Genomic DNA, 27,704 nt, shown 5'->3' with positions numbered 1-27,704 from the left:
GAATGTTTCGATCATGTCCCCTCTCAGTCTTCTCTTTTCAAGGAATAAGATGCCCAGTTTCTCTAGCCTCTTGTTGTACAGCAACTCCCCCAGTCCCTTAACCATTTTTATCGCTCTTGTCGGGACCTTTTCGAGTAGTACTATGTCCTTTTCATGTACGGCGACCAGTGATGGACGCAGCATTCCAGGTGGGGGCCCGGTATAACGGAATGATAACCTTTTCAGATCTGTTTGTGATCTCCTTCTTAATCATTCCTAGCATTCTGTTTGTCCTTTTCACCGCCGCACATTGTGCGGATGGTTTCATTGATTTGTCAACAAGTACTCCCAAGTCTCTTTCCTGGGGGCTCTCTCCGAGTATAGCACCGGACATCCAGTTTTCGTGCATATGATTTTTGTTAGTTACATGTATCACCTTGCACTTATCCACATTGAACCTCATTTACCATTTTGCGGCCCATTCCTCAAGCATATTTATGTCTCTTTGTAGGTCTTCACATTCCTGTTTCCTAACTACTCTGAATAACTTTGTATCATCCGCAAATTTAATTATCTCACTCGTCATGCCAATTTCTAGGTTGTTTATAAATATGCTGAAGAGCACCGAACCCTGCGGCACTCCACTCGTGACGCTTTTCCAGTCCGAGTATTGTCCATTCACCCCCATTCTCTGTTTCCTATCCGCCAACCAGTGTTTAATTCTCATGAGTATATCACCCTCGATTCCATGGCTCGCAATTTTTTGAAGTAGATGTTCATGCGGAACCTTGTCGAATGCCTTCTGAAAATCTGGATATACAATGTCGACTGGGTCACCCTTGTCTTATCTGCCCATTTACTCCTTTGAAGAAGTGCAGTAAGTTTGTCAAGCAAGATCTTCCTTTTCTGAAGCCGTGCTTGCTGGTCCTCATCAGTTTGTGTCCGTCAAGGTGATCAATGATTTTGTCATATCAGCGCCTCTACCATCATTTCCAGTTCCAAAGTTAGACTCACTGGTCTGTAGTTTCCCGGATCTCCCTTCGAACCTTTATTGAAGATCGGCATAATGTTCACCACTTTCCAGTCTTCCGGAATCTTTCCTGATTTGATCGACAGATTGGCTATTAGTTTGGAGCAGTTCAGCTATAACTCCTTTCAGTTTCTTGATTACCTTCAGGTGGATGCTATCCGGTCCCAGGGATTTATTGTTTTTAAGCCTATCAATATGTCTGCATACCTCTTCTAGACTGACCATCGTCCCTGTCAGTTTTTATTGTCTCCATTTCCTGTGTATAGCCTGTTGGCTTCCAATATATTGGATATATCCTCTTCGGTAAATACAGATGCAAAAAATGTGTTCAGTTTGTCGGCAATGGCTTTGTCCTCCTTTAGTACTCCCTTTATTCCCTGGTCATCTAATAGCCCCACTGCTTCCTTCGCAGGTCGTTTCCCCTTAATATATCGAAAGAACGGCTTAAAGTTTTTTCCTTCTTGGCTATTTTTTCTTCTTAGTCTATGTAGGAACCTCTTACCACCTTATAGCACTTGTTTTGATGTTTGTGCTTTTTCCAGTTTTCTTCCGTTTTTGTCCTTTTCCATTCCTTAAACGAAGTCTTCTTGTCTCTGATTGCTTCCTTTACTGCTACAGTGAGCCACGCCGGTTCCTTATTCTTCTTCCTCTTTGCGCCTCTGTGACTGTGTCCTTAAAAAGGGACCATGCTTGCTCTAGCGTATTTACAGTGCCTATCCTCTTCCTAATCTTCTTCCGCACCATGACTCTCATCCCTTCATAGTTCCCTTTTTGGAAGTTCAGTACCGTGGCTTTGTTCTGGATTAGAGAGCAAGGGGATCCCATGGGGCCGCCCCCTAGGGTCGCAGGAATCCCTTGGGGCTCCCCCTAGGGTCGCGGGGATCCCGTGGGGACGCCTCCGAGGGTCGCGGGGTTCCTGCGGGGCTGGATGTACTCAGTCGCGCGGCTCTTCTTCTCCCTACCTGCTCTGCTTGCAGCACAGAGCCGAACGGAAGTCTTCCCGACGTCAGCGCTGACGTTGGGAAGACTTCCGTTCGGCTCTGCTGCAGGCAGGGCAGGCAAGGAAAAGGAGAGTAGCCTCGCGGCTTGAGTGGCTACCAAGGGAGGGGGGCAGTCCGCCCCGCGTGCAGCACAGCCGGCCAGGTCCCCTTACTTTTGTGGCGCTTCCCCAACCGACCGACCGACAAAAGCCCCGGTCTGACAAACCTCCCTGCCCTGTAGCCGTGAATCTAAATTACCTTCTTACAGCAGCTGTAAGAAGGTAATTTAGATTTGCGGTTAAGGGCAGGGAGGTTTGTCGGACCGGGGCTGTTGTCGGTCGGTCGGGGAAGCGCCACAAAAGTAAGGGGACCTGGCCGGCTGTGCTGCACTGGGGCGGGAGAGAAGGAGGGGGGAGAAGGACGCTGAAAGCACTGGGGAAGACAAAGGGGTGGAGAAAGACGCTGAAAAGCCATGGGGAAGATGGGGGGGTGTTGGAGAAGGACGCTGAAAGGCCATGGGGAAGACAGAGATGGAGAAGGACACTGAAAGCACATGTGGAAGACAGAGGGGGGAGAAGGATGCTGACAGGACATGGGGAAGATGGGGGGGAGAAGGACGCTGAAAGGAAATGGGGAAGAGAGAGTGGGGAGGAGACGCTGGCAGGGAAGAAGACAGATGCCAGACTATGGGGGGAGCGGAGGGAAGAAGATGGGTGCCAGACCAATTTGGAAGGGGGGAGAAAGGGAGAGGCACAGTAACAGAGCAAATGGAAGATGCAGAAGGAAGAGAGACAGTGGATGGAAGGAATTGAATGAGAACATGAGGAAAGCAGAAACCAGGCAACAAAGGTAGGAAAATAATTCTATTTCTTTTTTTTTTTTTTTTGCTTCAGGATAAAGTAGTATATTAGTTGTGTTGATAATAATTTATAAACATTAGAGGCTCTGGTAGAAACCCATTTACAAAGTATGTATTCTTCCCAATTAATATTTCCAAATTAATAAAGTCTTTTTGCTTATTTATAAATGGGTTTCTACCAGAGCCTTTAATTCAGTAGCATAATTAAATGAAATAACTATTTCTGAAGTTTATAGGGACGGGAGGGGACGGAGGGATTCCTCATGGGGACGGGTGGGATTCCTCACGGGGACGGGTGGGACTTTGGCGGGGACGGGTGGGATTTCTGTACCCACGCAACTCTCTATTCTGGATCGATTTTTTTTTGTTTTTTGTGTTCCTCTGTCTAGGTTGAAGTGGATCATGTTGTGATCACTGTTTCCCAGCATCCCTTCTACTTTTATACCTTGTGAATGTCTGAGCTGTTACAGTGGCAGACAGCGCTAAAAACGCTAGTGCAGCTTTGTAAAGGAAGGGGCTAAACATTGCATGAATATACAGCCTTATGCTACATTATTTATAACTAAGCCTTATTTCATGATTAATAACTTTTAGACTATAATAATAATAATAACTTTATTTTTTGTATACCGCAGTACCACAACAGTTCAGAGTGGTTTACAGAGGAAGAGACTGTACACAGACCGCGATGTTACATACAAAACATTCAGATTAGCTTAGCAAGTCGAGAAAAGTCAGGAATATCCGGAGGCATATCAGAGATACAAGGCCAGGGGGGAGTCAGAGAAATTTATCAAAAAGATAAGTTTTAATTGATTTCCTGAAGGTTTTAATTGATTTCCTGAAGGTTTGGTAGGAGGGTGCATTTGAAATGAGGGTGGTTAGACATTTATTCCATTTGCCTGCTTGGAATGACAGAGATCTATCAAGGAATCTCTTGTAAATACAGCCCTTTAAGGAAGGGAAGGCAAACAGGTAGGCATTACGTGTGCGGGTGAGGCCTGAAAATTCAAAATGGTGCGACAGGTAGATTGGGGATGAGCCTGTTAAAGTTTTGAAGCAGAGGCAAGCAAACTTGAAGATGATCCTTGCCTCCATCGGCAGCCATTGCAGTTTTCTGTAATGCGGGCTTACATGATCCGATTTTTTGAGACCGTAGATGAGGCGAACGGCAGCATTCTGTACGTTTGATGGTTTTCTTAAAAGATCCCAGGTATATAATGTTGAAGTAATCTAAGATGCTTAAGATTAGTGATTGGACCAGCAGTCGAAAGGAGAGGAAGTCGAAGTAGTGTTTGATGGTGTGAAGTTTCCAGAGGGTACAAAAGCATTTTTTAACCTGAGCATTAGTATGGCCTTTGAAAGTCAGGCATCAGTCCATACTGTATTTTAAATAGAAAACTCTTTTTAGATGCTTTTTTGAGAAAAATTATATTAGATATATATATATCCAATTTAAATTTTAAAAATCTGATTCTTAAAATTTTTTAAAAACATTATCCACCCTGGATCTAAGTGGTTTACATAACAACACAATCAAAATGTTACGAACGTACATAAACAAATAATTCTAAAACTTTTTTTTTTTTTTTTTCAAAACCTCATAGTTTAAGCCAACATCTAGTGTAAACTATTTTATTAACTTGAACAGTACAAACACATTTATACCTTTTTTGGAGCAAATGTAAATTTGTGCCGTTGGCATTTGTGTGCTATTGAGGCTGGATCTTGGGGTATATTTTATAAAGGTATATGGGCACTTATATTACTTTTCACAAAATAGGCTTAAAATAGGCACCTTTTCAACTTCTCACATAAATTCAAACCTTTTATAATGAAATTGGTTGGAGATAATCTTAATCTCTCATATTTACTGCTAATTACTTGCTTTGTGTTAAGAGAGCCACTTCTTAGCCTTCATAAAGTATAATATATACTGGCAGTATTTCAAAATGTGATTGGAAATTATTTTTAATCAAATACTGTGGAACTTTTTAGATAGGTTTACAAGTTATCAGTTACATTGTTTTCCAACATTAATACAATTTCTAGTTTGTCCATTCAGCATCTGCATCTTGAAGAATTTATTGTTCTGAATCTGGTTGTATCAGGATTGGTCAGTCGCTTATGGTATGTATATGATACCTGTATTGTTTGTCACCTTGTTTCTAAGTATCAGACTTTCCAGGCTGCTAGTTTGTTGCTTTGTACAGTCCATGCTTGTTATTTGCAGTAGTATGGTTCATGAAAATGTTCATGAACTGCAAAATTGCAAATAACGAAACATGGAGTCTATGGGAAAAATAGAGCTTAGCTTCCAGCACCTCAAAAGTGTGGAAAGTGAACAGTGGATCCGATGGGAAAATAGGGTTAGATCCCTGCAAGAAGTACCTGTTAGTCACTGTCCAGACACTTGGGGCCATATCTGGAAGCAAAGTCTGACCATGAGGTGAAAATAAAAGCAAAAAAGCATTTTTTTTTAAAGTGCCAATTCGCAAATTCGTGAACACAGAGGCACAAATGTGGAATTCAGTTGCAGGGCTGTTTTCAGGGCTCTGGGTAGCCACTTTGAAAGCATCCCTCTTTGGTCTCTATATTAGTGAGCTGATGCTTTTCTGGAACAGGGCAAGCTGTTCCTCTTGCAGTTGCTATTCTGTTCCATAGTAGAGAATGACACGGGGAAAAATTTGTCCCTGTCTCTGCCCCATCCCCATGAGCTCAGTCCCCACCCATGCAAAACCCACCCCTGTCCATGCAAATCGTCTGATCTGCCCAAGCCTCAAATAGTTATGATTTTATATTGAACTTATTTTATTAAAGTATAAAAAGAAACAATATTCTGTACAATTGTCATTTTATAAACACAAATAATACAGAGCAAGGAACAACAAAACCCTTGTCGCCTCTTCCCTTCACAAATATCCCCTCCACTATCAAGAAAACCGAGTAAGCCAAATTACTACAGAATGCTACACAGAAAAATCATTCTAACAGAATACCATAGTCGCACATGACAAAAATAGTGTTATGGGGGTGCAACTAGGCAACTGCCTCCTGGTCAGAGAGAACCCTAAGCCAGTTGGAAGCTAAAGAAGCACAGCTTGGGCTTTGCGCTCAGGGGAGGATAAGGCCATAGCAGAAAGACTGAATGAATTCTTTGCTTCGTAAGGAAGTTCTTCTTCACCCAGAGAGTGATAGAAAACTGGAACGCTTTTCTGGAGGCTGTTATAGGGGAAAACACGCTCCAGGGATTCAAGGTTAGGCAAGTTCCTGCTGAACCAGAACGTACGCAAGTAAGGCTAGTCTCAGTTAGGGCACTGGTCTTTGACCTAAGGGCCGTCTCATGAGTGGACTGCTGGGCATGATGGACCACTGGTCTGACCCAGCAGTGGCAATTCTTATCTTCTTATGTCTTTACGGAAGAAAATGTAAGAGATCTACCTGAATCGGAAATGGTTTTCAGGAGTGATGATGCGGAGGAACTGAAAGAAATATCGGTGAATCTGGAAGATGTACTAAGCCAAATCGACAAGTTAAAAACGGATAAATCACTTGGACCGGATGGTATACATCCCAGGGTACTGAAAGAACTCAAACATGAAATTGCTGACCTGCTGTTAGTGATCTGTAACCTGTCACTAAAATCGTCTGTAGCACCTGAAGATTGGAGGGTAGCCAATGTTACGTTGATTTTTTTAAAAAGGGTTCCAGGGGAGATCTGGGAAATTACAGACCATTAAGCCTGACTTCAGTGCCGAGCAAAATGGTGGAACAATTATAAAAAATAAAATTGTGAAACACATAGACAAACATGATTTAATGAGACAGCATGGGTTAAGCTGAGGGAGATCTTGCCTCACCAATTTGCTTGACTTTTGTGAAGGTGTGAATAAACATGTGGATAAAGGTGAGCCAGTTGATGTAGTGTATCTAGATTTTCAGTGAGCTTTTGATAAAGTTCCTTATGAGAGGCTCCTGAGAAAATTAAAGAGTCATGGGATAGGTTGCAAAGTTCAATTGTGGATTAAAAATTGATTATTGGATAGAAAACAAAGGGTAGGGTTAAATGGTCATTTATCTCAATGGAGGGGAGTAAACAGTGGAATGCTGCATTGATCTGTACTGGGACCAGTGCTATTTAAGTTATTTATAAATGATCTGGAAATTGGAATGATGAGTGAGATGATTAAATTTGCAGATGACACTAAACTATTCACAGTTGTTAAACTACCCCCATGCAGAATTTCCCTTTTTGTCCCTGTTTCTATGTTACCATCCATGCCCACCATCTCCCCTCTTTTTTGTATATCTCCCTGTGTCCAGCTTCTTTGTTTTACTCCCTTAACACCAATGTGTCTCTCACACTCTCTTTCCTCCCTCCCTTCGCTATGTTCAATATTTCACTCACTCTTCCTTCATCCCCTTGGTTCAGCTTTTCCCTTTCCCTTCCCTCTCTTCCTCCCTGCAGGTCCTGCACCTCTTTCCCTTCCCTGTAGCCCCCTTCTCATGGGTCCAATATCTCTATCCCCTCCCTTTAGTGCCCAGGTGTGAATCTGGGCTCTCTCTTCCCTCCAACTCCTCCCACCATGTGGGCCCAGCACATCTTTTCCTTCCCCCAAATCCCCAGACCAGATCCAACAACTGTCTCCCTTTCCTTTAGCTCCAGCCAGTCCAGCAGTCCAAGCAACCCTCCTCCCACTTTTGTGAGTGCAGCAGTAGCCCCTCCCCCTCGTGGGTCCAGCAGCCCCCCTCCTTCCCTATTGTGGGTCCAACAGCTCCCCTCCCTCGCTCCCAATCACAGGTTAAAACTGGCAAAAAAATTCTGCTACTCCTCTCGCCCCCTTTGCACCTCCCAGGGTAAGCCTACCAGCATCTTAGACGCTTCATGGAAGAATAATAATAATAATAACTTTATTTTTGTATACCGCCATACCCAGAAGAGTTCTAGGCGGTTCACATTGGTTAGAACAAATTACAAGAGGTTACATGCCAAATTGATCATAGAGTTGCGAACAGCAAGGAGAAAGAAGTTACAAATGGGTACATACCAAATTGATCAGAGTTGCGAATAGCAAGGAGAAAGTAGTTACGAGTGGTTACATTCCAAATTGATCATAGAATTACGAACTACGAGGAGGGAGACGGGGGGGGGAGAAGTTTCGTTAGGAGGGAGGAGGAGGATTGAAGGAAGGGGCATTAGGGACTTTAAGGGTCTTGCTCTCGGAATAGGTGGGTTTGCACACAGAGCTGCTCCGGGACCTTCTTCCAGTCGAGTCACTCTTTCCAGTTTCACTGGAAGTTACATCAGAAAAAGGGACTCGGCTGGAAGAAGGTCCCAAAGCAGCCCTGTGTACAGTGTTGCCTCTTCTTCCATGAAGCTTCTAGGAGACTGGTAGGCCCGCCCTGGGAGGTGCAAAGGGACCGACCCAGGGGAGTCGCAGGGTTGGTTTTTGGGGTTTTTTTTGCTGGTTTTTACCCACGATCGGGAGCGAGGGATGGAGGCTGTTGGACTCGCAATCACGAGGGGGGGAACTGCTGGCAAGGAGGGGTGGAAAGGGAAGCGTCTTGCGGCAGATCCATTGTAGAACAAGGCCATTTACTGCTTCATGGGACAGTGAAAAGTCTTGTTCCCATACCCATGGCAAAGGGCCAATTTTTTGTCCCCCTGTTCCTGTGGGTTAGCCATGGGAAACAGTCCCCGTGTCATTCTCTATTCCATAGTACATTATTTTTGGTGTACTTTCCTGCAATGCTTTCCATTCAAAGAACAGAGGGTATAGATGTAGTTTATTCTGAAACTGTGAGAACAAATCATAGCTATTAAATTCTTGCTTCTATTTTGAATTATGGATATGAAATAAAAATCGTAGCTAATAACTATTCTAAAATATCAGAGGCCGATGTTAAGCTGGCTATGTCTGGTTAGTCAGCTCTAAGTTGCACTAGACAAAGTTGTCTAGTGTGTGCTAATTTGTTGCTTGACTTAACCTGGACAACACTGAGTATCAGCATTAGAGAAGTTCCAGAGTGTATCCTTGAGTGTCTCAAGTACCACTCCTTTTTTTAACAAAGAGTCTAGACAAAAACTTTGCATAGAGGAGGGAGAGAATTTCAAATTTGCAAGGTTGGTCTGGTTAACTCCATTCAATATCGGCTTCTAAATGTGAGTCAGATTTTATCCCAGGACAAGCAGGCATGATATTCTCACACATGAGTGACGTCATCTACGGAGCCCCAGCGCGGACAGCTTTTTCAGCAAACTTGCTAGAAGTTTCAAGTTTGCACACTGCACCACGCATGTGCTAGCCTTCTCGCCCCTAGAGGGCGCATCCCCACCTCGTGGTCCTCAGTTCATTTTCATCCGCGGAGCCAGAAGCCCTGTGGATAAAATTGTGCTACTATTGCCTTCTGTCGCCGCGGCTGTGTTCGGATTTTCGACGCGGTCGCTGCGCTACGTTTATTTTCTTTCTTTGTTTCCTTTAATTCTCAAAAAAAAAAAAAAAAAAATTCATTTTTCTCTTCGCTCCGGGGGCTCCCGGTAGCCGTGGCCGAGGAACCTCGTTTGTTCCCGGCCTTGTTTTGGGCCCATGTCCCGGCCCGTAACGGGTTTTAAGAAGTGTGGTAAGTGTGATAGACTTTTGTCCATCACTGACCCTCACAGGTGCTGTATTCGGTGTTTGGGGCCCCATCACCCGACAGCATCGTGCCCTAAGTGTGCCACCTTCCAGAAACGGGCCCTTACTCGTCGCAAGGCCCGCATGGCTGATCTCTTTGCTGTCGATACCCCGACGGGGAAGGCCTCGAGCTCGGCCTCGGCTTCGGCCCCGGCCTCGACCTCGGCCTCGACATCGGACCCCTCGGCTCCCGCGAAGTCGGTTGCCTCGCAGAAGCAAGCCCCGGGTAAGTCTCCACTTCCTTCCTCAGTTTCATCTAACAGGAAGCCATCCTCGGGCTCGTCGTCGGCAGGACCGTCGACCTCGACCCAGCCCAAGGTGTCGAAGGGGTTAGCCCCGAGGGAATACTCGAAACCGAGGTCGCCCTCTGCGGAGCGCCCCCAGGTGCTGCCTCCGGGTCTCACTATCCCGGCGTTCCAGGAGTTGCTTCGCGCTTTAATCTCCTCGGAGCTTTCCGGGGCCATTGAGACCTTGCAGCAGGCTTCGGCCTCGCCTTCGGTCTCGGGGGCCCCGCAGTTGGTGACCTCGGCCTCGGGCACCAGCCTCTCAGCGGCCGAAGCTCCCTCGGCCTCGACCTCGACGCTTCCCTCGGATCCGACCCCGGTGAGACAGCCCGAGGTCAGTGTGCGATCCCGAGACAAGCAGCGCCGGGTACGCCGGATCTCCTCCTCCTCGTCCCCGAGGTCGTCACGGGGCTCCTCGCCCTCGAGTAAGCCTCGGTCGAAGCACCGCCTTAAAAAGGCTAAGCGGTCTCGAGCCTCGCCTCTGAGGAGTCGTCGTTCGACCCCGCCCGAGACCGGAGCCTTGCGTGTCGAGGAACTCCGCCTCGACAACCCAGATCTTTTACGGTCCCCGATCGGGGAGAGTTCCCGTGCCTCCTCACCGAGGCGGAAGGGACGGGCCTCCATACCCCGTACCCCGGGGGGTTCCCCACGGGGGTCTCTTCGCCGGACGGTGTCCCCGACTCCCTCGAGGTCACGGGAGCGTGCCTCTTGGGGTTCGGAGTCCGGGGGACAGTTCGGGTATTCTCGCCAGGCCTCTCCTTTCGGCTCCGTTGAGAAGTCTCGGTCACCCTCCCCGCCTGCACGGACATCTTCTTTTTCAAAGTTTGTCCATGACATGGCGAAGGCTTTGGGGGTGGACCTGTCGGCAGGGTCACACAGAGGCTGTCTGTACCACAGAGTTTTTGGAGGAACAGGATTCTCCTGCCCCTCAGCGGGAATCCCCCCGCCTCCCGCTTCACAAGGTCCTCCTTCAAACCTTGCTGCGGAACCTTGAGACCCCTCTTACAGTGGCGGTAGTGCCCACCAAGATGGAATCCAAATACCGGACCCTTCCCCCTAAGGGGTTGGACAAGGGGCAACTCTCCCATCAGTCGCTCTTGGTGGAGTCGGCTCTTAAGCGCACGCAGCCTTCTAGAGTCTCGGCTGCTGTCCCCCCGGGGAGAGAGGGTCGGACCCTAGATAAATTCGGCCGTCGTCTGTACGCGAATTCCCAGATGGCCACAAGGGTCCTCAACTATGCTTTCGCCTACTCTTCCTACCTCAGGTCCATGGTCAAGGATCTACCGGATTTTCAGGGGGTGATTCCGGAGTCGCACAGGGATAAATTTGCCACCTTTGCGTCGAACCTGTCCCAGCTCAGATTCTATCTGTTTCATGCGGTATATGACGCCTTTGAGCTTGCCTCGAGGGTCTCGGCTTGTGCGGTAGCCATGCGCCGGCTGGCGTGGCTACGGACCCTCGAGATGGACCCCAACCTGCAGGAGCGCTTGGCCAATCTACCCTGCGTCGGGTCGGAGTTATTCGACGACTCCCTGGATGCGGCCACCAAGAAGCTTTCTGAGCAAGAGCGCTCTCTGGCGTCTCTGGTTCGTCCAAAGCCTAAGCCGCCGGCTCAGAGACCTTTTAAACAGCCGCCTAGGCGGTACCCTCAAAAATCCACACCGGCCTTTTCGAGGCCTCCACCCCGTCGCCCTACCCACCAGGGTAGAGGGGGACCCGCCAAACCCGCTGCGCAGGGGGCGTCCAAGCCGGCGCCGTCTTTTTGACGGGATGAGCGGCCGGGGGCTGGCCCCCGCCGCGAGGTCGCTCAACCCCCTCCCCATCGGGGGTCGGCTCACGGCTTTTGCCAGGGCTTGGTCTGGGATTACGTCAGACGCATGGGTGCTCCGGACCGTCTCAGAGGGCTATTCGTTAAACTTCTCCAGACAGCCTACAGACATGCCCCCCGGGGCGTGCCCGTCAAATCGAAGCCAGTTGACCCTTCTCCGAGAGGAAGCCGGGGCCTTGTTGAGCCTTCGGGCGGTCGAAAGGGTGCCTCTCGATCAGCGAGGCCGGGGATTTTATTCCCGTTACTTTTTGGTCCCGAAGAAGACCGGGGACTTGCGCCCCATTTTGGACCTCCGGAAGCTCAACAAGTTCCTGGTCCGGGAGAAGTTCCGTATGTTATCGCTTCCGATTCTATATCCCCTGTTGGACGAGGGGGACTGGATGTGCTCCCTCGATTTGAAGGAAGCGTACACCCATGTTCCGGTGCATCCCGACTTTCGGAAGTTTTTAAGATTTCAGGTCGGGGATTTGCACCTACAATACCGTGTACTACCCTTCGGTCTGGCTTCGTCCCCTCGGGTATTCACGAAATGCATGGTGGTGGTCGCGGCTGCTCTGCGTTCCCGGGGGTTGCAGGTCTTTCCCTATCTGGACGATTGGCTGATCAAGGCCCCGACAAGGGAGGGTGTTATTTCAGCGACCCAACAGACTATCACGCTTCTTCAGGGTCTAGGGTTCGAGGTGAACTTTCCCAAGTCTCACTTGGAGCCGACTCAATCCCTCCAGTTTATAGGGGCCGTGCTGGACACGGTTCTCCTCCGTGCCTTCCTTCCTTCCCCTCGACTGGAGGCCCTGCTTCGCCTGGGCCGGCGGGTTTCGCAACTGCAGGTAGTGTCGGCTCAACGCATGATGGTGCTTTTGGGGCACATGGCGTCGACGGTCCAAGTGACCCCATTTGCTCGGTTGCACCTGAGGATTCCTCAGTGGACCTTGGCCTCGCAATGGCGTCAGGACCGCGACCCACTGTCTCGACGTTTGACTGTGACTCCGTCTTTCAGACGCTCGCTCCGTTGGTGGACCAGCTCTACCAATCTGTCCGGGGGTTTGCTCTTTCGCGTCCCTCCGCATTGCAAGGTCCTGACCACGGACTCTTCGGAGTATGCGTGGGGGGCTCATCTGGACGGTCTACGAACGCAAGGCCTATGGTCGGCCACGGACCGTCGGTGTCACATCAACGTGTTGGAACTTCGTGCCATTTATCTGGCCGCTCGGGCCTTCGGTCACCTCCTGCACGATCGAGTAGTTCTCGTTCGGACAGACAACCAGGTGGCAATGTATTACGTCAACAAGCAAGGAGGGACGGGCTCTTGGCCTCTGTGCCAGGAAGCCCTGCGGCTTTGGACATGGGCCGTCTCTCAGAACATTTTCTTGAGGGCGGTTTACATTCAGGGGGAGCTGAATTGTCTGGCAGACAAGCTCAGTCGTCTCCTCCAGCCGCACGAGTGGTCGCTGAACTCCCGAGTTCTACGCGAGGTCTTCGACCGATGGGGGACTCCTCAGGTGGATCTGTTTGCTTCGCCCGAGACTTGCAAACTACCCCTCTACTGTTCTCGGATGTACTCCCAGGACCGTCTCGAGGCCGATGCTTTTCTTCTCGACTGGGAGGGGAGGTTCCTTTATGCGTTCCCTCCTTTTCCTCTGATTTTGAGAACGCTGGTTCATCTAAAATCGACCAAAGCCACTATGATTCTCATTGCGCCTCGTTGGCCCAGACAACACTGGTTCTCTCGGCTTCTTCAACTCAGTGTCAGGGAGCCTCTGCTTCTGCCTGTCTTTCCCTCTCTGCTGTCTCAGAGTCGGGGTTCGCTGTTACATCCCAATCTTCAGTCGTTGCATCTGACCGCTTGGTTCCTTTCCCCTTGACTTCGATTCCGGTTTCTCACTCAGTGCGGGAAATCCTAGAGGCCTCTCGCAAAGTCTCGACTAGGCTTTGTTATTCCCAGAAGTGGACCAGATTTTCTTCTTGGTGCTCCACCAATCACCTAGACCCGGGTTCAGTTCCTGTGTCTTCGGTCCTGGAATATCTGTTGCATCTGTCGAATTCTGGTCTGAAGACGACTTCCATTCGAGTGCATCTTAGTGCAATTGCTGCATTTCATCAACATCTCGAGGGTCGTTCCCTCTCTTTGCATCCTCTGGTTTCTCGTTTCATGAGGGGTCTTGTGAATGTTCATCCTCCTCTCAAGCCTCCCCCTGTGGTATGGGATCTTAATGTGGTTTTGGCTCACCTGATGAAACCTCCTTTTGAGCCTATCGATAAAGCTCTTCTTAAATTTCTCACTTGGAAAGTAGTCTTTTTGATTGCGCTCACGTCCGCTCGTCGGATTAGCGAGCTACAGGCTTTGGTGGCGGACCCTCCTTTCACGGTGTTTCATCATGACAAGGTGGTTCTTCGCACCCATCCCAAATTTTTGCCTAAGGTTGTGTCTGATTTCCACCTCAATCAGTCCATTGTTCTTCCGGTATTTTTTCCGAAGCCCCATTCTCATCCTGGTGAAACGGCGCTTCACACGCTTGACTGTAAGAGGGCGTTGGCTTTTTATCTCCAACGTACTAAGTCTCATCGGAAGGTTCCTCAATTATTTTTGTCCTTTGATCCTAATCGGATAGGACATCCGGTTTCCAAGCGTACCTTGTCCAACTGGTTAGCTGCTTGTATCTCTTTTTGCTACGCTCAGGCTGGTCTCCCGCTCTCGGGTCGAGTCACGGGTCATAAGGTCCGGGCGATGGCAGCTTCGGTTGCTTTCCTCCGTTCTACTCCTATGGAGGACATATGTAAAGCTGCCACCTGGTCTTCGGTTCATACGTTCACCTCCCACTACTGTTTGGACTCCTTGTCCAGGAGTGACGGCCGGTTTGGCCAGTCGGTGTTACGTAACCTGTTTTCCTAAATTGCCATCTTCCCACCTGCCCTCTTTCTGGTTGGCTTGGAGGTCACCCATGTGTGAGAATATCATGCCTGCTTGTCCTGGGATAAAGCACAGTTACTTACCGTAACAGGTGTTATCCAGGGACAGCAGGCATATATTCTCACAACCCGCCCGCCTCCCCGGGGATGGCTTTTCTTTGCTGGATATGGAACTGAGGACCACGAGGTGGGGATGCGCCCTCTAGGGGCGAGAAGGCTAGCACATGCGTGGTTTAGTGTGCAAACTTGAAACTTCTAGCAAGTTTGCTGAAAAAGCTGTCCGCGCTGGGGCTCCGTAGATGACGTCACCCATGTGTGAGAATATATGCCTGCTGTCCCTGGATAACACCTGTTACGGTAAGTAACTGTGCTTTGTCAGCTTGCCAAAAAGTTTATACTATAACTGTTATCTGTTTTTACACATTTTCTGTTTTTCCTTCAGGGTTGTTTATCAACGTATCTTGAAAAGGCTTGCGTTTTTATATAGACCGCTGTTTGGTTTGCTACAGGAGGTGTCTCAAGTCCACCAAATGCCCTACATTAAAGGATATATATTTCCTTCACAAATTGCAACATTTCTTGGACCTGGATTTTCAGAGATGAAAAAGAAACTGTCCCCATTCTGTTCCCAGAAAGGAGCAACCTGGTTATTAAGTAAGCTATTTTCAGAGCAAGCACTTTCCTCATTACCAGAAATGACAAAAATACAACCTCCCATTAGAAAGAGGACTTGGCTACCTAGAACACTGACTCTTGATATTGGGCAGCCTTTGCAGCAGAACAGTGATGATAAAGGTGAGGCTACCTTAAAAAGACTAAAAGTCTGTACATTGCTTGTTTGGTTGGCATGTATTTAATTATATTAACCTAAAGCAGGAATATATTTCCAAATTCAGTCACCTTTCTCCACACCTTCCTTCCTCTACTTTTAAAGCTGTAAACTTCCTTGTATCATTAGCATATCATCTTTAGTGTACTTTGTGCTGTTTGTGTGGGAAGCCTGCAGACAGTAATGTAGTAACAATAAATGTCAGTAGATATAGACCTGCACGGTCCATCCAGCCTTCCTAACAAGGTGATCAAAGTTGAATCTAGCATTCTGAACCTAACAGGTTCCACTTCTTGATTTAACAAAGGTATACTTAATCTCTGTCTCTCCCTGTTAATTTTGGGGCACAGAGTGTCCTTTTATACTGGCCCTAATTCCCAACCACTGGAGTTCCTTCCAAAGTCCACTCAAGCCTTGATCCTGACCTGTTTTTGCCATCTATAAGACCCAGCATTGATCATTCTTTCCAACTTCTGAAGCTGCCGTCAAAGCTCATTCCAGTTATGAGGTCGTTTAATTTTTGCATTAATTGGATTCCATCTTTTTTCTATATGTTTATTCCATGCATTTTTGAAATCCATCAACATTTTTATCTTCACAACCTCCCATGGGAGGGCATTCCAGGCTCTACCACCCTTTCTGTGCAAAACGTATTCTCTGAGGACAAGTTGGCATATATTCTCATACGCATGTGTACCAGTGCCTTCCCACCCACGATGTCGGCTCGTGGGACCTGTAGTTCTTTGTTTTCTACAGTTACCTAAGAAGCTGTGTCTTCAGTGTTCTGCGTGCATCAAACCTTTTCTATTTTTGGTGCCTTCCTGTCATTTTTTCCCTTCGTTTTTGTCATTATTTATTTTACTCAAGTTCCTTCATTCCTTCCCAATTTAATTTACTTTTTACAACTTTTCACTTTTTCAGTTCGGCCACTTCAAGCTCTTTTTCCTTCCCTAGAGCATCGATATTTTCAGGTTGTTTTCTACTCATGTTCCCCGAGCTATTGATCCCTTTGACTTCATGTTGGCTGTTTTCCTTTCCATGTCAAAATTGGTACCAAGTGGCTTTAAGAAATGCTTTCAATGCAATAGGACTATCTCAAGCTCTGCTCTGCCTAACTGGTATCTCAATTGCCTAGGTCACGAACATTAAGACATTGATTGTGTCCTTTGTTCCCATATGAAAAGCAGGTAACTAAAAGCCCGCAATCTTCAAATTTGAGAAATTTTTTGGCATCGCATCAACATCAAACATGGCGGGGAATTTGGAACCCGATGCTCAACTTTCTGCAACCAATATCAACTTCTGTACCGTCTGTATCGATGCCACATCAAGAGTGCCATGCATTGGGATCAATGCAGTGCTGGGACTCTACTTCATCATCATTGATACCTCGAACGTCGGGGAACCTCGCATGTAAGAAAGCTAAGAAGCATAAGCACTTTTCTAGGCATACTGCTGCATCCTTCTAGACATTGACTTCATTAACACATGCTAAGCACTGATGTGCAGATGACTGATCTTCATCCATTCAGCTGGTGTCTCTGCACACATGTACCTCAGCATCGACGTCAAGATCTCCCACACCTCACCAACCTGTACAGCAAACTGCTTCTATGCCATTGTCTCTCTCAGTACTGGCTCTCCTGGAAGAGATCCAGGCTATTCTCAGACAAGTGCTTTTGGGGCTACTGGAAACACAATCTGTTAATAATAATAATAATAATAACTTTATTTTTGTATACCGCCATACCCAGAAGAATTCTAGGCGGTTCACATTGGTTAGAACAAATTACAAGAGGTTACATGCCAAATTGATCTTAGAGTTGCGAACAGTAAGGAGAAAGAAGTTACAAAAGGGTAAATACCAAATTGATCATAGAGTTGCGAATAGCAAGGAGAAAGTAGTTACAAGTGATTACATTCCAAATTGATCATAGAATTACGAACTACAAGGAGGAAGAAGGGGGGAGAGGAGGGAGACGGGGGGGGAGAAGTTTCGGTAGGAGGGAGGAGGAGGATTGAAGGAAGGGGCATTAGGGGCTTTAAGGGTCTTGCTCTCGGAATAGGTGGGTTTTAAGTGTTTTTCTGAAGTCGAGGTAGTTGTGGGCTTTGAGGACCATTTGGGCCAGCCAAGGGTTTAGTTTGGCGGCTTGGAAGGCATAGGTTTTGTCAAGGAATTTTTTTGAGTGGCATAGTTTTAGGGAGGGATAGGCGAAGAGTTGGATTTTGCGGGAGGTCTTATAGTTGTGGTTTAGGGTAAAGTGAGGGGTGATGTAGCTTGAGGATAGACCAAATATTGTTTTGTAGCAAAAACAGGCGAATTTGAATATGATTCTGGATTCTAGTGGGAGCCAGTGGAGTTTGTGGTAGAAGGGGGTGATGTGGTCCCATTTTTTCAGGTCGAATATGAGGCGGACAGCAGTGTTCTGGATCATCCTAAGTCTCCTGATGGTTTTCTTTGTGGTGCACATGTAAATTATGTTGCAATAGTCCAATATGCTGAGGATGGAGGATTGTACTAAGAGGCGGAAGGAAGTGTCGTTAAAGTATTTTTTTATTTAGGCATCAGCGGCTCCCATGCCAGCCTCAGCCCAGCTCAATGATGCATCAAAATGTCAATCCAGGACACATTCATAGATACCAGCTGAACACTGAGCATTGGCATTGACAAGAACCCAATTGAAGCATGCATTGTTCTTGGAGGGTGTTTCACCTTGACACAGAATTGACACTGTCCTCTATGCACACTCCCAGATACACAAAGAAGGGTATTACTTTGAGGAATCTGACTTTAATATATCTCTCCACTCCAGTGAGGACCTACCAGATTTCTCTGCAGTTGAATCCTACAGTATACCTTCTGATCCTTCCCCACGTTGAATATCCACATCTGAAAACCTATCTTTTACTGGCTTCCACTGGCAAATGGAGAAGACAGTGACTGTTAAAATGAAGACAAGAAAAACCTCGTTCTGAATTCATTGACTTTGAAATTCCACCAAATGAATGCATCACTCTACCATGGAATAATTCAAAAGGAAACCCGTCGACTGCAATTAATACAAAATACCGTGATCAAACATCTATAAAGCCAAAAAATATGACCATGTTACCCTTTTACTTCAAGAGTCAAGCAGGCAGCATATTCTCACTGATAGGTGACGTCACCAACAGAGCCCAGGTACGGACCACTTTAAAAAGTGCATCGCCACTTCAAGAATTAAAAAAGTTTGCGATAGCCTGAACTGCGCATGCACGAGTGCCTTCCCGCCCAATGAGGGTGCGCAGTTCTTCAGTTTCTTAGTTTCCACGAAGCTAAGAAATCGTGTTTCAACGGCTGTTTTCTGACTTTTTAGTCAGTTTTTTCTTTTCTTTCATTTTTAATTAAACAACAAAAAACTAAACATTTATAGTTTTTAATTTTTTTATTTTACCGTCAGTTGGGATTGGTGGGGCCTTATGGGTCGCCATACTGTTTTCTCCCCACCTTATGGCTGTTTTTCCATGCAGGGTTTTCCTGCTCAATTTCCATCATCGCGGTTGATTTGCTAGGGAAGTTGTCTTCACCGACATCCTTCTGTGGTTCTAGCAATGTTGGGACCTCAGCCTTGCTATTTTCTTCTTCCCCTGCTCTTCTCTTCAGCGCATTTTCATGCGGGTTCTTCAGAAGCAGTTTTCTGTCAGCGCTGTCAGGAATCCGGAATCCACCAACATCAGTAATCCAGTGCCCAGCGTACTTCCGGCACCGTTTTTTCCAGCCCATACCGACATTAACAGGCCCGATCCTCTCTAAGTAAGTTGGCTCTCAACTTTCTCCTTTGGGCTTCAGGTCAAGCTTGTTTCACGGAATCCCTACTGGTGGAGTCCATTCTAAAGGCTAGTGTGTAGACATCTGTCTTTCTGGGCAGAGTGGACAAGGCTAGGGATTGGTTAGCCAAATAGGCTTACTAGATTCCTATGTAGAAGCAGTTGCAGCAGACAGAACATGGTCCCACTTCTCACCAATACTATGGTCAGACTTCAACAAACTCTACAACAAATATAGCCACGCAACTTGCAACCTCAACCACTGCCCCCCATACCTATTGAAAGCCTCCAGTACACTATTTCACACCCTACTCTTACAATGGTTACAAACCCTACTCACTGACGGCCTTTTCCCACAAGACCTCAGTGAAATCATCACTCCAATCCTGAAAGACCCCAAAGGAAAAATAGACCAACCATCCAACTACAGACCCATAGCTTCAATACCACTTTATGTCAAGTAAATGGAAGGCTTTGTAGCCAAAGTCCTAAACTCATACCTAGAAAACCACAACCTACTCCACCCAACACAATCAGGCTTCAGAACCAACCACAGCACTGAGACCCTACTAGGCTCACTCATGGACATTGCCAGGCAACACCTCAGCACTGGCAAAAAAATGCTAATTATCCAACTAGTTCTCTGCAGCCTTTGACCTGGTAGACCATAACATCCTTCTACAGATACTGGACTCAATAGGAATCAGTGGTAAGATACTAACATGGTTTAAAGAATTCCTACAATTCAGAACATACAGAGTTAAAACAAACAAAGAAAAATCCGAGCCATGGTCTAACCCCTGCGGAGTAACCCAAGGATCACCTTTCTTCCACACTCTTAAACCTCCCTCGGCTCCTACCTCGACAAACAAGGTCTAACCTCCTACAGCTATGCAGATGACATCACCATTCTCCTGCCTTCCGATCAACCAGCACCATCCATGGCAGACACAATACACAGAACACTTGAAACAATAGCAACTTGGATGAAAGACCACAAACTAAAACTAAATCCAGACAAAACAAACTTCATCCTACTCTAAAATAACCCCAACCGTAACAAACCTTGTCATAAACTCTACAACATACCACATCCAACCCACTTTAAAACTCCTTGGAGTGCTAATAGACAGAGGCTGTACAATGCAGCAAATCAACAAAACAATAAAAAAAATCATTCGCAGTCATGAGAAACCTGAGGCAAGTCAGAAAATTCTTCGACAGAAAACAATTCCAACTCTTGGTACAATCCCTAATCCTAGGTCTAATAGACTACTGCAACATACTATATCTCCTCTGCACAGCAACCATGATTAAACAACTACAAACAATACAAAACACAGCCCTAAGACTGGTCTACTCACTGAAGAAATTCGACCACATCACAGAGGCATACCACGACTCACATTGGCTCCCAATACAAGCGAGAATACACTTCAAATTGTACTGCCTACTATTCAAAGCAATAAACAGAGACAACCCAGCCTATTGGAACAATCGACTAATTCAATCCACCTCAACCAGACATAGGAGAACCCATGCACCATTCATGCACCCTCCAACCAAAAATGTCAAAAAGAAAAAAAACTGTACGACAACCTCCTAGCCACTCAACCTCCAACTCTACAACCTATTGACCTCGACCACAGACTACAAAACCTTCAAAAAAGAAATAAAAACCCTTCTATTCAAAAAACACATAAAACTGAACTAACACAAGCAGAAATGTCCCAAGCATCACCTGCAGCTACTACATATGTACTTCTAATATCATGACAATTCAGATGTAATCCTTAGCAACTCAAAGAAATGTACAAACTACTCCCTAAATACTTCTAATGTCCTGACATTCCATTTGTAATCTGCCTTGAACCGCAAGGTAATGGCGGAATAGAAATCCCTAATGTAATGTTGCCTAAATGGTCCTTTGCCTATTTTATTTGGCATACATTTGTGCACACGTTCCACGTTACCACATTTCATTTTCAGTGTCTATGTTGTTCAGCACCTTTTTTCTGTTCTTACAGATCTGGTCTGAATTTGAGTGTCTATTTTTACCATCTCCTACCAGGACAGGCTAGCCAATACGCCTTGTTTGGGGGATGATTTTTTTTGGTGCTTCCAGGGCCATGCTGGGACATGCTTCCTCAGCAGTTGTTTGTTCAATGGACCAGATGAGACTTTCTGGTCACTTCCAAGTAGCAGTCTTCACTTTCATCTCCATCTTCTTCCCAATGGAGATTTGCGATAAAATTTTTTCTTGTCTTACTCCTTTGGAGACTGTTTCAGTTCCTCATGCATCACTAAGAGCCTTAGCTCTCTGACTTTTCTTCATGGGGCAGGTTTTCTATACTCAATGTCTACTCAGCCCTTTTTTTCCAAGAGAGTCTATTTTGGATCTTGCACAGTCCTTCCTTGTTTTTTTCTGCTGCTTGCCCTCGAGGGTTCTCTTTGATAGTGGAGTTAGGGATTCTATCCCTTTTCTATTTGATTCTCAAGTACACCGGAGGACTGCTATTTTTTCTAGGTTTCATAGCTTTTATCTTTTTTCTGGCCGAGAGGTACTTCAGGACTAGTTTCTCCTCATTCAGTCCTCATGGCTCTGCTTCCTGGATTTCAAGGAAGCCTCCACATATTCCAATTCATACGGCTTCCAGTATATATTTTTCAGTTCAACTCGGCCGTTGCCATTACCAGTATAGGTCCTTCCTTTCGGTTTGGCTTTTTCTCCCAGAATCTTCATGAAATGTCTGTGATGGCCATTTCTATTCGATCATACGGCCTTCAGGTCTTTTCTTTTTCTAAACATCTGGTTTTTTCCAGGCTGTTTCTTCTTAGGAAGTGGTTCAACCAACATCTCAGACCATCTCCTTTCTTCTGGTTCTAGGCTTTGAATTTAAATTCCCCGTATTCATGTCTATTTTTCATTCGCATACTCCTAGATACCACTCTCATGAGAGCGTTTCTTCTTCCAGATCACTTTCAGACTCTCATCCGTCTGTGTCCACAGTTGTTTCCTTTTCCTGCCAGACATGTGATGGTTCTTCTGAGCAACAGAGTTTTTCCTGTTCCTGTTAGGCCACGGGTAGGACTACATTTTTGTACACTTCAGTGGACTTTTGTTTTCTAGTGATCTCTGGCGATGGATCGTCTCTCAAAGCATGTATATCTCTTACATCATCTCATCTGTAGTTGCTTCAATTATGTCTGATCTCCTCTAGTCTATCCGGAGGTCTCCCTTTTTTATTTGTCTCCTCCTTGCATGGTCATATGAATGATGCATCTTTTTCTGCACGGGGGGTTCATATGGACGATCTGCAGCCTCAGGGTCTTTCGACCGCCAAGGAACGGAAATTTCACATCAATTTCCTAGAGTGATGTTTTAGGCCCTCATGGTTTTTTCATCACCTACTCTGCCCTCAAGTCCTCCTCCTTTGCACAATCAGTCCAGTAGTTATATACTACATAAACCAGCAAGGAGGCTCGGGCTCTCTCCTGTTGTGTCAGGAGGCCCAACACATATGGACTTGGGCGACAGCTTGCAATCTGCTCTTGCTGGATGTTTGTATTCATGGGTAGCAAAATTCCATAGCAGACAACCTCAACAGAATTCTTAAACGACTGGACTCTCAAATCTACAGCTCTCCAGTTCATCCATTGGTCTACAAGTGGACTTGTTTGCGCTTTTTTGCAATCACCAGTTGTCCCGGTTTCGCTCTAGACTTTCATTCCTTCTCCAACTGGTAGCAACTTTTTTCTCCTGGATTGGAAGGGCATGTTTTTCTGTTTGCGTGCCCTCCACTTCTCCTGTTGAGCATTTTATTCAAGCTCCAGAGAAGAGTAGTCACTATACATCTCTTTTCTCCATGGTGGCCCAGGCTATAAGGGTTCTCCCTTCTCTTTCAACTCAGCTTCAGGGAACCCGTACCTCTTCTGATATTCCATACTCGGTTCAATCTGACTCAGAGGTCTCTGGATTCATTCTAATCTCCACTGATTTCCGTTGTCAGTTGATTTTTCTCAGGCTACGTCCTTCTCAGCCTTTTTGTTATCGGCTGGATGTCTCCAGGAAACTAGCCACTTAACAATGTTTCCATTAAAAGTGGTCTTGGTTTTTTCTTCTTGGTGTCTTTTTGTTCTCTTCATGTTTTTCATTCCTACATAGTGGAATTGCTCATGGATTATTTTCTTCTTTTGTTTGCTTTTAGTTTCGAGTCTGTATTGCTTGGACTTCTTTCAAGTGCTATTGCATTTTTCCCCTTTGTCAGTCGAGGGTCAACTTCTTACTTCTTATCCTCTGGTTTCTAGATTCATGATGAGGTTTTTTAATGTCTAACCACACCATGTTTTCTCCTGTCGTTTGGACCCTATTTTTGTCCCTATCACTTGGTTTCCAGGCTTATGGTAGGGTTTTTTTCCCCTGTGAAACCACCTCTCTAGTCCCTTCATGTCATTTGGGACCTTACTGTAGTTCTTTCTAGTTTGTTGAAGCCATTTTTTGGCGGTTCATCTTTAGTTTCTGCCTGTCAAGTGTGTTTCCTTATCCCAGGACAAGCAGGCATGATATTCTCACACATGGGTGACGTCATCTACGGAGCCCCAGCGCGGACAGCTTTTTCAGCAAACTTGCTAGAAGTTTCAAGTTTGCACACTGCACCACGCATGTGCTAGCCTTCTCGCCCCTAGAGGGCGCATCCCCACCTCGTGGTCCTCAGTTCATTTTCATCCGCGGAGCCAGAAGCCCTGTGGATAAAATTGTGCTACTATTGCCTTCTGTCGCCGCGGCTGTGTTCGGATTTTCGACGCGGTCGCTGCGCTACGTTTATTTTCTTTCTTTGTTTTCTTTAATTCTCAAAAAAAAAAAAAAAAAAATTCATTTTTCTCTGCGCTCCGGGGGCTCCCGGTAGCCGTGGCCGAGGAACCTCGTTTGTTCCCGGCCTTGTTTTGGGCCCATGTCCCGGCCCGTAACGGGTTTTAAGAAGTGTGGTAAGTGTGATAGACTTTTGTCCATCACTGACCCTCACAGGTGCTGTATTCGGTGTTTGGGGCCCCATCACCCGACAGCATCGTGCCCTAAGTGTGCCACCTTCCAGAAACGGGCCCTTACTCGTCGCAAGGCCCGCATGGCTGATCTCTTTGCCGTCGATACCCCGACGGGGAAGGCCTCGAGCTCGGCCTCGGCTTCGGCCTCGACATCGGACCCCTCGGCTCCCGCGAAGTCGGTTGCCTCGCAGAAGCAAGCCCCGGGTAAGTCTCCACTTCCTTCCTCAGTTTCATCTAACAGGAAGCCATCCTCGGGCTCGTCGTCGGCAGGACCGTCGACCTCGACCCAGCCCAAGGTGTCGAAGGGGTTAGCCCCGAGGGAATACTCGAAACCGAGGTCGCCCTCTGCGGAGCGCCCCCAGGTGCTGCCTCCGGGTCTCACTATCCCGGCGTTCCAGGAGTTGCTTCGCGCTTTAATCTCCTCGGAGCTTTCCGGGACCATTGAGACCTTGCAGCAGGCTTCGGCCTCGCCTTCGGTCTCGGGGGCCCCGCAGTTGGTGACCTCGGCCTCGGGCACCGGCCTCTCAGCGGCCGAAGCTCCCTCGGCCTCGACCTCGACGCTTCCCTCGGATCCGACCCCGGTGAGACAGCCCGAGGTCAGTGTGCGATCCCGAGACAAGCAGCGCCGGGTACGCCGGATCTCCTCCTCCTCGTCCCCGAGGTCGTCACGGGGCTCCTCGCCCTCGAGTAAGCCTCGGTCGAAGCACCGCCTTAAAAAGGCTAAGCGGTCTCGAGCCTCGCCTCTGAGGAGTCGTCGTTCGACCCCGCCCGAGACCGGAGCCTTGCGTGTCGAGGAACTCCGCCTCGACAACCCAGATCTTTTACGGTCCCCGATCGGGGAGAGTTCCCGTGCCTCCTCACCGAGGCGGAAGGGACGGGCCTCCATACCCCGTACCCCGGGGGGTTCCCCACGGGGGTCTCTTCGCCGGACGGTGTCCCCGACTCCCTCGAGGTCACGGGAGCGTGCCTCTTGGGGTTCGGAGTCCGGGGGACAGTTCGGGTATTCTCGCCAGGCCTCTCCTTTCGGCTCCGTTGAGAAGTCTCGGTCACCCTCCCCGCCTGCACGGACATCTTCTTTTTCAAAGTTTGTCCATGACATGGCGAAGGCTTTGGGGGTGGACCTGTCGGCAGGGTCACACTATACCACAGAGTTTTTGGAGGAACAGGATTCTCCTGCCCCTCAGCGGGAATCCCCCCGCCTCCCGCTTCACAAGGTCCTCCTTCAAACCTTGCTGCGGAACCTTGAGACCCCTCTTACAGTGGCGGTAGTGCCCACCAAGATGGAATCCAAATACCGGACCCTTCCCCCTAAGGGGTTTGACAAGGGACAACTCTCCCATCAGTCGCTCTTGGTGGAGTCGGCTCTTAAGCGCACGCAGCCTTCTAGAGTCTCGGCTGCTGTCCCCCCGGGGAGAGAGGGTCGGACCCTAGATAAATTCGGCCGTCGTCTGTACGCGAATTCCCAGATGGCCACAAGGGTCCTCAACTATGCTTTCGCCTACTCTTCCTACCTCAGGTCCATGGTCAAGGATCTGCCGGATTTTCAGGGGGTGATTCCGGAGTCGCATAGGGATAAATTTGCCACCTTTGCGTCAAACCTGTCCCAGCTCAGATTCTATCTGTTTCATGCGGTATATGACGCCTTTGAGCTTGCCTCGAGGGTCTCGGCTTGTGCGGTAGCCATGCGCCGGCTGGCGTGGCTACGGACCCTCGAGATGGACCCCAACCTGCAGGAGCGTCGGGTCGGAGTTATTCGACGACTCCCTGGATGCGGCCACCAAGAAGCTTTCTGAGCAAGAGCGCTCTCTGGCGTCTCTGGTTCGTCCAAAGCCTAAGCCGCCGGCTCAGAGACCTTTTAAACAGCCGCCTAGGCGGTACCCTCAAAAATCCACACCGGCCTTTTCGAGGCCTCCACCCCGTCGCCCTACCCACCAGGGTAGAGGGGGACCCGCCAAACCCGCTGCGCAGGGGGCGTCCAAGCCGGCGCCGTCTTTTTGACGGGATGTGCGGCCGGGGGCTGGCCCCCGCCGCGGGGTCGCTCAACCCCCTCCCCATCGGGGGTCGGCTCACGGCTTTTGCCAGGGCTTGGTCTGGGATTACGTCAGACGCATGGGTGCTCCGGACCGTCTCAGAGGGCTATTCGTTAAACTTCTCCAGACAGCCTACAGACATGCCCCCCGGGGTGTGCCCGTCAAATCGAAGCCAGTTGACCCTTCTCCGAGAGGAAGCCGGGGCCTTGTTGAGCCTTCGGGCGGTCGAAAGGGTGCCTCTCGATCAGCGAGGCCGGGGATTTTATTCCCGTTACTTTTTGGTCCCGAAGAAGACCGGGGACTTGCGCCCCATTTTGGACCTCCGGAAGCTCAACAAGTTCCTGGTCCGGGAGAAGTTCCGTATGTTATCGCTTCCGATTCTATATCCCCTGTTGGACGAGGGGGACTGGATGTGCTCCCTCGATTTGAAGGAAGCGTACACCCATGTTCCGGTGCATCCCGACTTTCGGAAGTTTTTAAGATTTCAGGTCGGGGATTTGCACCTACAATACCGTGTACTACCCTTCGGTCTGGCTTCGTCCCCTCGGGTATTCACGAAATGCATGGTGGTGGTCGCGGCTGCTCTGCGTTCCCGGGGGTTGCAGGTCTTTCCCTATCTGGACGATTGGCTGATCAAGGCCCCGACAAGGGAGGGTGTTATTTCAGCGACCCAACAGACTATCACGCTTCTTCAGGGTCTAGGGTTCGAGGTGAACTTTTCCAAGTCTCACTTGGAGCCGACTCAATCCCTCCAGTTTATAGGGGCCGTGCTGGACACGGTTCTCCTCCGTGCCTTCCTTCCTTCCCCTTGACTGGAGGCCCTGCTTCGCCTGGGCCGGCAGGTTTCGCAACTGCAGGTAGTGTCGGCTCAACGCATGATGGTGCTTTTGGGGCACATGGCGTCGACGGTCCAAGTGACCCCATTTGCTCGGTTGCACCTGAGGATTCCTCAGTGGACCTTGGCCTCGCAATGGCGTTAGGACCGCGACCCACTGTCTCGACGTTTGACTGTGACTCCGTCTTTCAGACGCTCGCTCCGTTGGTGGACCAGCTCTACCAATCTGTCCGGGGGTTTGCTCTTTCGCGTCCCTCCGCATTACAAGGTCCTGACCACGGACTCTTCGGAGTATGCGTGGGGGGCTCATCTGGACGGTCTACGAACGCAAGGCCTATGGTCGGCCACGGACCGTCGGTGTCACATCAACGTGTTGGAACTTCGTGCCATTTATCTGGCCGCTCGGGCCTTCGGTCACCTCCTGCACGATCGAGTGGTTCTCGTTCGGACAGACAACCAGGTGGCAATGTATTACGTCAACAAGCAAGGAGGGACGGGCTCTTGGCCTCTGTGCCAGGAAGCCCTGCGGCTTTGGACATGGGCCGTCTCTCAGAACATTTTCTTGAGGGCGGTTTACATTCAGGGGGAGCTGAATTGTCTGGCAGACAAGCTCAGTCGT

At 48.2% G+C, this 27,704-nt stretch overlaps 1 protein-coding gene across 5 annotated transcripts in view; it reads left to right on the top strand.

Annotated features, from left to right (window-relative positions):
• The window catches only part of NEPRO (nucleolus and neural progenitor protein), a 280,012-nt gene that overhangs the window by 69,356 nt on the left and 182,952 nt on the right, over positions 1 to 27,704 (top strand). For 4 of the 5 annotated variants that reach the window (XM_033949208.1, XM_033949210.1, XM_033949211.1 and 1 more), the window contains exons 5-6: positions 4,901 to 4,978; positions 14,984 to 15,336. In XM_033949208.1, coding sequence (XP_033805099.1) covers positions 4,901 to 4,978; positions 14,984 to 15,336 — 431 coding nt within the window. The remainder of the gene's footprint in view (positions 1 to 4,900; positions 4,979 to 14,983; positions 15,337 to 27,704) is intronic. The other variant, XM_033949209.1, reaches the window with a different exon arrangement.

Source organism: Geotrypetes seraphini, chromosome 6 (genome assembly GCF_902459505.1).
Source record: "Geotrypetes seraphini chromosome 6, aGeoSer1.1, whole genome shotgun sequence".
In the NCBI taxonomy this organism is placed as follows: Eukaryota; Metazoa; Chordata; class Amphibia; order Gymnophiona; family Dermophiidae; genus Geotrypetes; species Geotrypetes seraphini.
This window is presented reverse-complemented; position numbering and strand designations above follow the sequence as displayed.